We start from the raw sequence: 11,962 nt of genomic DNA on the forward strand, positions 1-11,962 counted from the left end.
GCTTACTCGCGGTGGTTATGCGTGTTAAGAAACAATACGCAAACGCCGGTCAATTGTGTGCGACATTGGAACAATTACGCATTTTGCGGTCAATTGTGAGATATTAATGACATCAATTTGCGTTCGCATTTTCATACATAATAAAATATTATTGGATTGCACGCCTCGTGTTTATTAATGAGGTTATGCATTGATAATAATTCTGTACAAAATAAAGGTTACTCCAAACGAATGTGGAACATATTATGTTTGTTATTTTGTTTGTTTGCTTCCTTTGCAGATGATGTCAGCAGTTTGTGCTTTTGATACAGTCCAGTCTGCAGTAGACACAGTTACCCAGGTCATGCAATGTGGGGTACCAATGGCAAGAATAGGTTAGTCATGTGAATTCTGAGGGTGAGGGTGTCCTTCATATACATTTATATGCTTTGCATGCGGGCCAATGGCTTCAACATAGAAAGTCCAAGTTTTGAAACATTTTCTTAAAATATCAAGAGCTATCTCGAGAAACACTGAACCAATACTGAGCTGGGCTTGTTTGGTACAATTTCTAATGCATGTTTCATACTGATTGCAAATATGATCATGAAAATGTACAATTTTGAAATTTTTAAAGAAAATTGAGAAATTGTTGACACCCGTGTGGAGATGGTTAACAATGAGACGTATTTGGAGAGATTTGGAAGACATTTGGTTGTATTGGGGAGACATTTGGGAGACATTGGGGTGTATTTGGGAGGCATTTGGGTGTATTTGGGGGGCACTGTCCCCACCTTTAGGGATCGCATTCTTGCATGTCTGCACATCATGGACCCCTTAAGTTAATGGTTTGGTCCTTTAAATTACAAGTTGAAATTGACCAACGGGTCTATTCAAAACTGCATGGACCCCTTAAATTTTAAAATGCACAGAAGCTTAAATTATGTGAATCCATCGCTGAGTTGTTCATAAGAACATTTCGCCATTGTCGATACAAAAAAGGAACCAAGTATTTGAACATTTTCAAAGTTCAGAACTTTGGGCCCCTTAAAACTCCCAGACCCCTTAAATTTAAGTTTTGCAGGGCTTAATGGGTCTAGAAAAAAATCAATTGGACCCTTTAAATATTTGAGCATGCGCTATGCCTGACCCACATGTTTCCCATGTTTCCCTATGCTGTGGATTTGTGTGATTTTTTTGTAATGATGGATGCATGTAATAAATACATCCAAATCTATCCCAAATACACCCAATATCTCCCAATTACACCCAAATATTTCTCAAATTCACCCTTATGCTGTGATTTTCTGTGATTTTTTCCTCCTCACAGAATTCCTTGATGATGTAATGATGGATGCCTGTAAAAAATACACCCAAATCTCTCCCAAATGTACCCAAATACACCCAATATCTCCCAATTACACCCAAATATTTCTCAAATACACCTCATGGCGTGATTTTGTGTGATTTTTCTCCTTATAGAATTTCTTAATGATGTAATGATGGATGCCTGTAATAAATAAGTACACCCAAATGTCTTCCAAATATACCCAAATACACCCAATATCTCCCAATTACACCCAAATATTTCTCAAATACACCTTATGCCGTGATTTATTGTGATTTATTTTCCTTGCAGAGTTCCTTGATGATGTTATGATGGATGCATGTAATAAATACAGTAAACTCAATCATAAAGTGACGCCTACATTGTTTCTAGAATTCCATGGATCGGATAGTGGTGTGAAAGGTCAAGTTGATCTTGTAGGTAAGTGTCAAAGCACACCGCCAGTTTCAGTTTGCAAAAAAAATCCCAGATTGCTTTGTAATTAATATTTGGTTAAAGCCATTATGTGTGATTTGCTCCGCAGCCACGCCTTCAATTTTTCTTGAATTTCTACTTTTTGCATGATTATAATGCCCGATGGTGTACAAAAATACCATGTACGTGAAAAACCAAGCCTGAAGTGCTTTAATTACAGTAAAATTTGGAGGCTTTATAATAAGGCCAAAAAAAAAAAGGTTTGTTTGTCCATAGAGGCTTATGAAACAGTTGGGTCGGTAGGTCGGATTTTTTTTTAAAACAGATATTGCACTTGAAACTGACAATTTGAAGACTGGTAAATAAGTCAAAACACACAGCACTTTACTGATTGAACTCTTGAGATGGTTCTGCATGTTATACTGTTCATTTTCTTTCTTTAAATTTATACTAACCACTGTTTTACTAGCACATTCAACGCAAATTTAAAAAAAAGACACGGTCAGGACCAGAGTGCACGGTCGGTCGGACGTGGACAAACAAACAATTTTTTTTTGGCCTAATCCCCGGTTTTATTCGCCCATTTCCCCATAGAGTCAAGTTAGCTCATTGATAAGGCGTTCGACTATGGTGCGAGAGGTTGCGGGTTTGAACCCCGGCAGTGATTAGTACGCTCTCATGGTAAAAATTGAGTTAGCTTGAAATTCCCCTGGACAAGGAACTTACTGCTAATTTGTCTCGTTGTAACCCGTACGAAAATTGGGGAGCTGATCCTGGTTGCGAAGGTTATTTGTGGAATGTCTATGGTGTGCGCTCTTGAAGCAGCAAAGTCCCTGAATTGTTGAAAAGGTTTATGGAATGATGTGGGGCCGTAGTGGTCAGCGACAACCTGTAAAGTGTGCTGAGGCTTGTGGATCAATGTCTAGGCGTTGTGCCTGTGTGTAGCGCACTATAAATCACTGTGCTTTTTTTTTTTAGAGCTCCACAGTTATGCGGCTAAGTGGTTTTTCTTTCATTTTAACACCTCATTATTTTGGCTTAAAATGTTCAGAAAACCCAACTCTGCATGTTTGTGTGTTGTCTTGTCACTTTGCCTTTGATAAAGATCCTGCTAGGATCGAAAGCTCAGGCCCCTAAACTTTGAAAAAAAACCAAATGTATTAGAAATACACCCAAATGTATCAGAAATACACCCAAATGTATTAGGAATACACCTAAATGTATTTGGAATACACCCAAATGTATTAGGAATACACCCAAATGTATCAGAAATACACCCAAATGTATTTGGAATACACCCAAATGTATTAGGAATACACCTAAATGTATTCGGAATACACCCAAATGTATTAGGAATACACCCAAATGTATTTGGAATACACCCACCGATGAAGACGGTAAATTTGCGGCAAATTTGAAACTGAGATAAAGGTAAAAATATGGAGTAAAAAACAATAAAATACATAAGAAAATAGACATCAAAAAACTTCATAACTTTAAAACCAAGTATGCTAGACCTTTGGTGTTTTCAGTAAATGATAGCCTATTGTATGTAAAATGTAATAATTACAGTAACTCAAATTTCAAAAATGCCTCCTTTGGCCCCCCCATGGACCAGATCGTGTCACATATGAACTGTTCCATTCAACTCGGCAAAGCCTTGGCTGGCTGCCTTGCTGAATAGAACAGTCCATATTTCACCTCATGAAAATATTCTTACCATTGTACTCATAAATATTCAATATTTGTATATTAGTTTTATTACACTCTCGCTGGGATCACTGAATGTCTTCCGTAGGCCAGGGTGTATGGATTTCAACTGGAATAACCCATTCAAGCAGTATGTTTTTCATATTCATTATAAACTAGCCATTGTAATTTATTTTCTGCAGGTGAAATTGCAGCCATGAATAATGGATCAGACTTCCAGTGGGCAGAAAGAACAGAGGATAGGAATCGTATGTGGAAAGCACGACATGCAGCATGGTATGCAACGCTAGCGCTAAGACCAGGATCAAGGGTAAGTTTAGAATTTTAGACCTTTTAGTGTGTGTGTGTGGGGGGGGGGGGGGTAAAGCCAAATTTTCCTCCCTATTTTTGTCAACTTTTTGTGCCATTTGTTGGGGGGGGGCAATGCCAAATTTTTGTCCCCATTTGTTATTTTTTGTCCCATTTTCCATCATTTTACTCTTTGCCCCATTTTATCCCTGAAAATGTTGTGTGGAGGGTAATCCCCTGGCTGCGCCACTGACCTTATTAGCATCCAGGCACTTGCGTCGCAGGGAGGGGAGGGGGGTAAAAAATATGAAGTGCCCGTGCAAATTAGGTGCACACATAAAATCAGGGTTGAATTACTTGAAAATTTTGTATAATAATTTTTGGCCGAAACACCAGGTAAATTGACACTGCAGTAACTGCACATAATGGGCTATTCCAGTTGAAATCTATACACCCACTGTGGAAGACATGACCTTAATATCCCACACAGGGAGTGTGAGTTTCAATTGGAGTTACCTAAATGGATGAAAATTTGCCCCTCACATGTATTTCTAATACATTTGGATGTATTTCTAATACCTTTGGGTGTATTCCTAATACATTATTCCTAATACATTTGGGTGTATTCCTAACACATTTGGGTGTATTCCTAATACATTTGGATGTATTCCTAATACCTTTGGGTGTATTCCTAATACATTTGGGTGTATTCCTAATACATTTGGGTGTATTCCTAACACATTTGGCTGTATTCCTCATACATTTGGGTGTATTTCTAATACCTTTGGATGTATTCATAATACATTTGGTTGTAGTCCTAACACATTTGGGTGTATTCCTAATACATTTAGGTGTATTCCAGATATATTTGGGTGTATTCCTAATACCTTTGGGTGTATTCCTAATACCTTTGGGTGTGTTTTTTTTTTCATTTCAGGGTTTATCTACTGATGTGTGTGTTCCAATCTCAAAGCTTCCAGAGATGATTATAGCAACAAAACAAGACATCATTGAATCTAATCTGACAGGTAGCGTATTATCTACATTTCTGGCACATTTAGGTGTATTTCTTTGACATTTGGTTGCATATCTGTTGACATTTTGGTGCATTTCTGTGACTTCCTGACACATTTGGGTGCATTTTTGTGACATTTGAGTGCATTTCAGAGACATAAGTTGTATTTATGTTACTTTGGTGTGCATTTCTGTGTCATTTGGGTGTATTTCTATTATAGTTTAGTGTATCTCTGAGACATTTGGGGTGCATTTTCGACATCCTAGCTTCTGGGGTCATTCTTGAAAGTGAATTCACAGGAATGCTTACAACTTTTATACATGAGCCCCCCCATCCAGTTGGGCTACCAAATTGTGGGTTTGGCAACCCTGTTTGGGTGTCATGCATCAACTATTTCCCAAAAGGCTGCACACAGCTTTCTCCTAATTATTTTTTGTTTTACTCTTCCCTCCCTAGCAGGTAAAATGTTAGGACATTTAGGTATATTTGAGAGACGTGATTTGGGAGACATTTGGGAGTAATTTGGGTATATTTCTCCTGTTCCGTCACATACATAGGCTTAGAGAGAAAACGCAATCTCGCTTTTAAAAAGATTCATTTTCTGTGGTGCATGGTTGCAGAATTTGACAAAAACTAAAAGCTCAAGTTTGACCTGATTTTCCAGCCTGCATTTACAAAACGGTCCATTTTCTGGCCCATCCAAGCAACAACACAAGTAATATTCTTTATTTACTACTCAAACCTTTCAGTATATTGACATTTTAAGCTGATATATGAGGACAATATTTTTGTGTTTTTGATGACAGTCTGATCGGCTATTTGTTTTGGTTATGGAGTCAGAAAAAAGAGGAAATACTGCCCTCAATTATTTTAGGGGGGGAGAATTTTTTTTTTAATTTTCGCCAATTTTGGGGCATAAATCTTTCCTTTTCTCACATTTTGAAATTGCCATCTCGCATTTTATGTCAAAAATTGTGTGTTTTCTCTCAGCCTACCCATACAGGTATAACAGTACAATACAATACAATAAACGGAATTTATATAGCGCCTTAGCATAAGTATGAACAAAGCGCTTTACAATGATCTTAAAAGTACAACTTACACTACATCTTAGGCTACAATAAAATGTACAACATAATTAAAAATAAAAAAACTTAGTTTGGAAACAAATGGATTTTCAGATTAGATTTAAAAGTGGCCAGACTAGGTGAAGTACGAAGTTTTACAGGTAATTGGTTCCAGAGAGCTGGCACAGAATTGCAGAAGGCATTATCCCCATATGTTGTGTGAGTTCTATTACATTCAAGCAGACTGCCATCAGCATGTGATCGTAGGAACATACCATCAGAAAATGTGTGAGATTTTAGGAAATTTTGTATGTACAGTGGTGTTGTTTCATGTCTACTTTTATATGCGAATGTGAGTAGTTTGTAGGTAATACGCTCATTTACTGGAAGCCAGTGAAGCTCTTTCAGCAGAGAAGTGGTGTGTTCCATACGGTTTGCCATGAAAACAAGTTTGGCAGCTCTGTTTTGTATCTTTTGTAGTTTTTGTGTGTTTTTACAGTTGTTCCATATAATAAAGAGTTACAATAATCAATTTGAGAAATAACAAGTGAGCAGACAGCATGGTTGCAAGTGTCTTTATCAATATAACAGCGAATGCGGATGTATTTGGTAGGCATTTGGGTGTATTTGGGAGTAATTTGGCTGTATTTCTCCTAATCCTTCTCATACAGGTACTATAGTAGGACATGTGGATGTATTTGGGAGACATTTAGAAGGCATTTGGGTGTATTTGGGAGATATTTGGAAGACATTTGGGTGTATTTGGTAGGCATTTGGGTGTATTTAGGAGACATTGGGAGTAATTTGGCTGTTTTTCTCTTATTCTCTTCCATACAGGTACCATAGTAGGACATGTAGGTGATGGTAATTTCCATGTGTTCCTAGCTGTAATGGCTGATGATCCTGAAGATGTGAAAAAAGCAACAGAATTTGCTCAAAGAGTTGCAAGGTCAGTGTTTTTTTTTTTTTTTTTTTTTTTGGTGTGCAGTTTTCTTATTTTGGGAGACATTTATCCCGGACATTTAGGTGTATTTGGGTACATTTGGGAGATATTTGGGTGTATTTGGAAGATATTTGATCCAGATTCAACTGATTTTGATCAGTGGGTAAAGTAAGTGTTTTTGTGAGTCTCCTTATTTTGGGAGACATGTGTGTATTTGGGAGACATATGGGTGTATTATTATGCAGTGTGTGTCCCTGATGGGTAGCACACACACACACTATGCAACAGTATTGCATACATGCATGCAACAAAAGCAGGCCTTATATTAGGGATGACCATCATAATTTCATGTTGCCCCTTTTGCTACAAAAGATTGTTTTCTGGAAAGAACTCATCAACAGAAGTATTTTGGTGGTTAAATGGTCAAAATCGGTCAAAAACTTTTCGAATTATGAATTTTCATTTCCCATTCTGACCGGTCATTGGAACGAAATAAATTGACAAAGTCTAAATATAGCAATGTGAGCAAAATTGGTATAAGCATATATTTACCTTTTTATATTTCTTTATTTTAATATATATGCAAACATGAAACAAGCATATTGTGATAGTATCAAAGGGTTTCTTATGAAATGGCACTTTACTAGTCAATAGCATTAAGTATTTCTTCAAACCGAGGCACTGAAATCATGCTTTTAGAAAACATTTGCCAAAAATCATCCATAATGGCCAAAGTGGCACAAAATCAAAAGTCCAGGTGAACTTTTTTTCCACAACAATATACACTACACATAAGAAAAATACTAATGTACTACAAGGGATTTTCAACATAGGAATCCAAACAATCAAGTACCAACATGCACAGCTTTGTCCTGATATCACTTCTGGGGTTTTAACAAAATGTTTAACCTCTATTGTGATTGGCAGCAGCATAAGGTATCTCTTTGATAGCTGATAATGCCCAGCCATTCAGCAAGTGGCTAATAACTGACCTTGATAGGCTTGAATGAATACTGTCATGTGCTACAAAACCATCACACTCCAGGGCATGGTCACTCCATATGCTACAGGGAGCACAGTACTTTAACAATGGAGTGAAAGACTCATTATTGATTAGGCGCGTATTTTAAAAGTACAGCTCCTGTGCGTATATAGCAGCAAGTCAGTGCAGATGGTATAAATATAAGAAAATGTTTAGGGTTGAGATCAGGTGAATAATACAACAAATGAGCATGAAACTTCACATTTATGTTCAGAAAGGTGTCTATTTAACATGATTCGAAAGGTGTTTGGAAATTCCAAAGGTAAGCTGGTGATTTAATTTTTAACTCGAGATCTATTTGTCCGGTTTTTTTTTCCTTTTTACAGAGGGTATGATAGAGGTAATAACAACAACTCTGCCAAATTACAGCTCAGTAGGTCAAGGTGTTCACCTGATCTTATTCATCTGAATATTTTGTGCCATTCTGAGCATTGCTGCACTGGGCCACTGGCAATTAAGCGCACTGTGGCGATGGACCAATTTTGACTCACACTTACAGAAAAACCAAATGAGTTATGATGCTGTAATTTGCAGCATAGTTACAAAACATAATTGGCATTAACATCTCCAATTTTTACAGAAAAATTATGAAAAATAAAAGAATGAGCTCAATTTAGAAATGTCTGTGCAAGCAGTGCACAGTTGAGCTCCCTGCATGTCTATGGGAGTGTTCTAATCAAGTTGATGGTTCATTGGTCATCCCTACTTATATTAAGTATGCCTGGACCAGACAGGGTCTAATTCTGCATAAAACCGGGCAACGCGTTATTTCTATAGATCTGCTGCGCATTCAAATTGCATTGTATTGCATCGTAATTTCATTTGTGTCTATGCTAATTATGTTTACACAACATGAACTCACGTGTTTTCAAGCAAATTCGCCGATAATAGGTGATCAAAAGCGATCGGAATGTTACAAAAGTACAGATCGCATTCAGCTTACTTCATATGAGATGATCTTTGGAAAAATACGGCATAATTTGTCTTGGTGTTTGTGGAATGCCATGAAATAAAATATTTAATACGTTGCGGCAATTCATGATTGACAACTAACAATCGGTGTGTCCTTCGTATCCTCCGCTGTCAATTTCTTATCCACTCACTAATCCTCACAAAAGCTTTGTGTTGATTACGTAATGTGTGGAGGCAAATTGCAATAAGTACGGTAATGAAATAATGAGTAGGGCGGGCTCCGAGGTGGGTTTCTTCTTCATCTTACGTACAATGTAACAGTATTGTTCTCCAAAAAACCCGGAAGCTTGTCGTTTGGAGCTCTAGCTGAAATACAGCAAGATAATGTAAGATAGTAAATGTAAACCTGTATTTTAGCTAGAGTATCTCGAGCTAGCCTGGACAAGGAGCTAAAATGAGCTCCTGGTCCCAAAGATGGCTCCTGGTCCTATAGTTTGTAGTGTGAAATATTGGATACACCAGGAGCCAAAACTGGATAACCATGGGGTAAAAAAAGTCTGGGTGCCTGGTTAATATAAGCCTTGAACAAAAGCATGAATGCCCTGTTGTGCATGCATTTGCATGGATAACCTTGTTTTGGTAGCAATATCTGTGCATTTGGGTGTATTCCTAATATATTTGGGTGTATTCCTAATACATTTGGGTGTATTCCTATACATTTGGGTGTATTCCTATACATTTGGGTGTATTCCTAATACATTTGGGTGTATTCCTATACATTTTGGTTTATTCTATTACAGTTTGGTGTATTCAAACCCTATCTTTTGTCTCTTTCAGGAGAGCGTTGGCTGTCAACGGAACATGCACAGGTGAACATGGTATTGGCTTGGGAAAGAAGACGTTATTGATTGAAGAAATTGGAAGAGAAGGAGTTGATGTGATGAAATTACTCAAGCAAACATTAGATCCATACAATTTGTTGAATCCTGGAAAGGTTTTCTTTATGGAGACACCGGAGGTATAAAGAAGACATTTGGGTGTATTTCTGAGACATTTGGGTGTATTTCTGAGACATTTGGGTGTATTTCTGAGACACTTGGGTGTATTTCTAATATGATTGGGTGTATTTCTGAGACATTTGGGTGTATTTCTGAGACACTTGGGTGTATTTCTAATATGATTGGGTGTATTTCTGAGACATTTGGGTGTATTTCTGAGACACTTGGGTGTATTTCTAATATGATTGGGTGTATTTCTGAGACATTTGGGTGTATTTCTGAGACATTTGGGTGAATTTGAATTTGTATTGACAGGTCATCACCATGTAATTTATTGTACCTTTTGATAGTTGGGCTATTCCAGTTGACATCCATACACCCCCTATGGATGACATGACCTTAATCTCCCACACAGGGAGTATAGATTTCAAATGGGGTTACCTGAATGGGTGACTCCATTTGAAATTTCCCTTGTGTGGAAGATTAAGATCATGTCTTCGAAAGAGGGTGTAAGCATTTCAACTGGAAAGACGACCATGAATGGGTGACTATTTGAAATTCACACTCCCTGTGTGGAAGAATAAGGTCATGTCTTCCATAGGGGGTGTATGGCTGTCAACTGGAATAACCCATTATTGAATTAGTATATGGCTGGGAGGCTTTGTGGTTATTGAACCATGTTATTGTTGTAAACTTGACATATTTTTTTCAAAAAAGTGGTTTTTTTAAAGTAAAATTTTAATACAGAAAGATACTATTTTATATATTTGTTATAATCTATATATTCTAAAATCTAATCATGGCATTTCTATTATATCTATACTCTGCTTTGTATTGGTTCCAATGAAGAATTCAGATGCAAACGAAAAGCTGATAAATGCCATTTTCAAACTTTTTGCATTAAAGGCTTATTCAGTGATCCCAGCGAAAGTGTAAAGAAATTAAATTTGGCAAAAAAAAAAAAGGGAAACAACAGTATTGACAAAATTGAAGCTCTATTCAAATGTGTAGTAAATTCTGACAGATTCATGTAAAATGCCTTTTGTCTTTAATACATAACTTTTGGCTTAACCATTAGCATGCTATGGTACAAAGGTGCCAGAATCTGAATTTTGATGATTTTTAACTATCCTCGATGAGCAAATCACTGAATAGGCATTTAAGGCCACCAACATCTACTCTATAATGCTAGCATTTAACTGATACCTACTTCAAAAAATCCAATGTTTATTTTTCAAACTATAATAAAAAACAGCACATATATTCTTATTATGTTCTTTGTATTTGATACGTTATATTTGCTCGTATCTGAAATAAAAAAATGGATATATCTGTTGTTTTTTGCATCTGAACTCTTCAAATATAGATCTAAAAAGTATCCATTATAATATACAGACCGTAAATGAATTACTGTACCAGTATCCATTATAATATACAGACCGTAAATGAATTACTGTACCAGTATCCATTATAATATACAGACCATAAATGAATTACTGTACCAGTATCCATTATAATATACAGACCATAAATGAATTACTGTACCAGTATCCATTATAATATACAGACCGTAAATGAATTACTGTACCAGTATCCATTATAATATACAGACCGTAAATGAATTACTGTACCAGTATCCATTATAATATACAGACCGTAAATGAATTACTGTACCAGTATCCATTATAATATACAGACCATAAATGAATTACTGTACCAGTATCCATTATAATATACAGACCGTAAATGAATTACTGTACCAGTATCCATTATAATATACAGACCGTAAATGAATTACTGTACCAGTATCCATTATAATATACAGACCGTAAATGAATTACTGTACCAGTATCCATTATAATATACAGACCGTAAATGAATTACTGTACCAGTATCCATTATAATATGCAGACCGTAAATGAATTACTGTACCAGTATCCATTATAATATACAGACCGTAAATGAATTACTGTACCAGTATCCATTATAATATGCAGACCGTAAATGAATTACTGTACCAGTATCCATTATAATATACAGACCGTAAATGAATTACTGTACCAGTATCCATTATAATATACAGACCGTAAATGAATTACTGTACTGTGTATGTTTGCCCTCTCTTATCCAACAAAGACCAATATGTCAAAATTAAAACCAGCAGCTATTGTACCCTTTAGCTCTCATTTCAGACCTTATCTGTTGAAATGTTTTGATAATTAAATTAAAGAACCTGTGCGAAAACC

General features: G+C 36.4%; 1 protein-coding gene across 1 annotated transcript in view; it reads left to right on the forward strand.

Moving 5' to 3' along the window:
- Nucleotides 1-11,229, forward strand: part of LOC140145344 (probable D-lactate dehydrogenase, mitochondrial) — a 31,695-nt gene extending 20,466 nt beyond the window's left edge. Inside the window, exons 9-14 of the mRNA XM_072167099.1 lie at nucleotides 281-374; nucleotides 1,619-1,747; nucleotides 3,634-3,761; nucleotides 4,677-4,767; nucleotides 6,659-6,770; nucleotides 9,556-11,229. Coding sequence (XP_072023200.1) covers nucleotides 281-374; nucleotides 1,619-1,747; nucleotides 3,634-3,761; nucleotides 4,677-4,767; nucleotides 6,659-6,770; nucleotides 9,556-9,742 — 741 coding nt within the window. The 3' untranslated portion in view covers nucleotides 9,743-11,229. The remainder of the gene's footprint in view (nucleotides 1-280; nucleotides 375-1,618; nucleotides 1,748-3,633; nucleotides 3,762-4,676; nucleotides 4,768-6,658; nucleotides 6,771-9,555) is intronic.
- The last annotated feature ends 733 nt before the right edge of the window (nucleotides 11,230-11,962 follow it).

The sequence above is a fragment of the Amphiura filiformis genome, chromosome 2 (genome assembly GCF_039555335.1).
Source record: "Amphiura filiformis chromosome 2, Afil_fr2py, whole genome shotgun sequence".
In the NCBI taxonomy this organism is placed as follows: Eukaryota; Metazoa; Echinodermata; class Ophiuroidea; order Amphilepidida; family Amphiuridae; genus Amphiura; species Amphiura filiformis.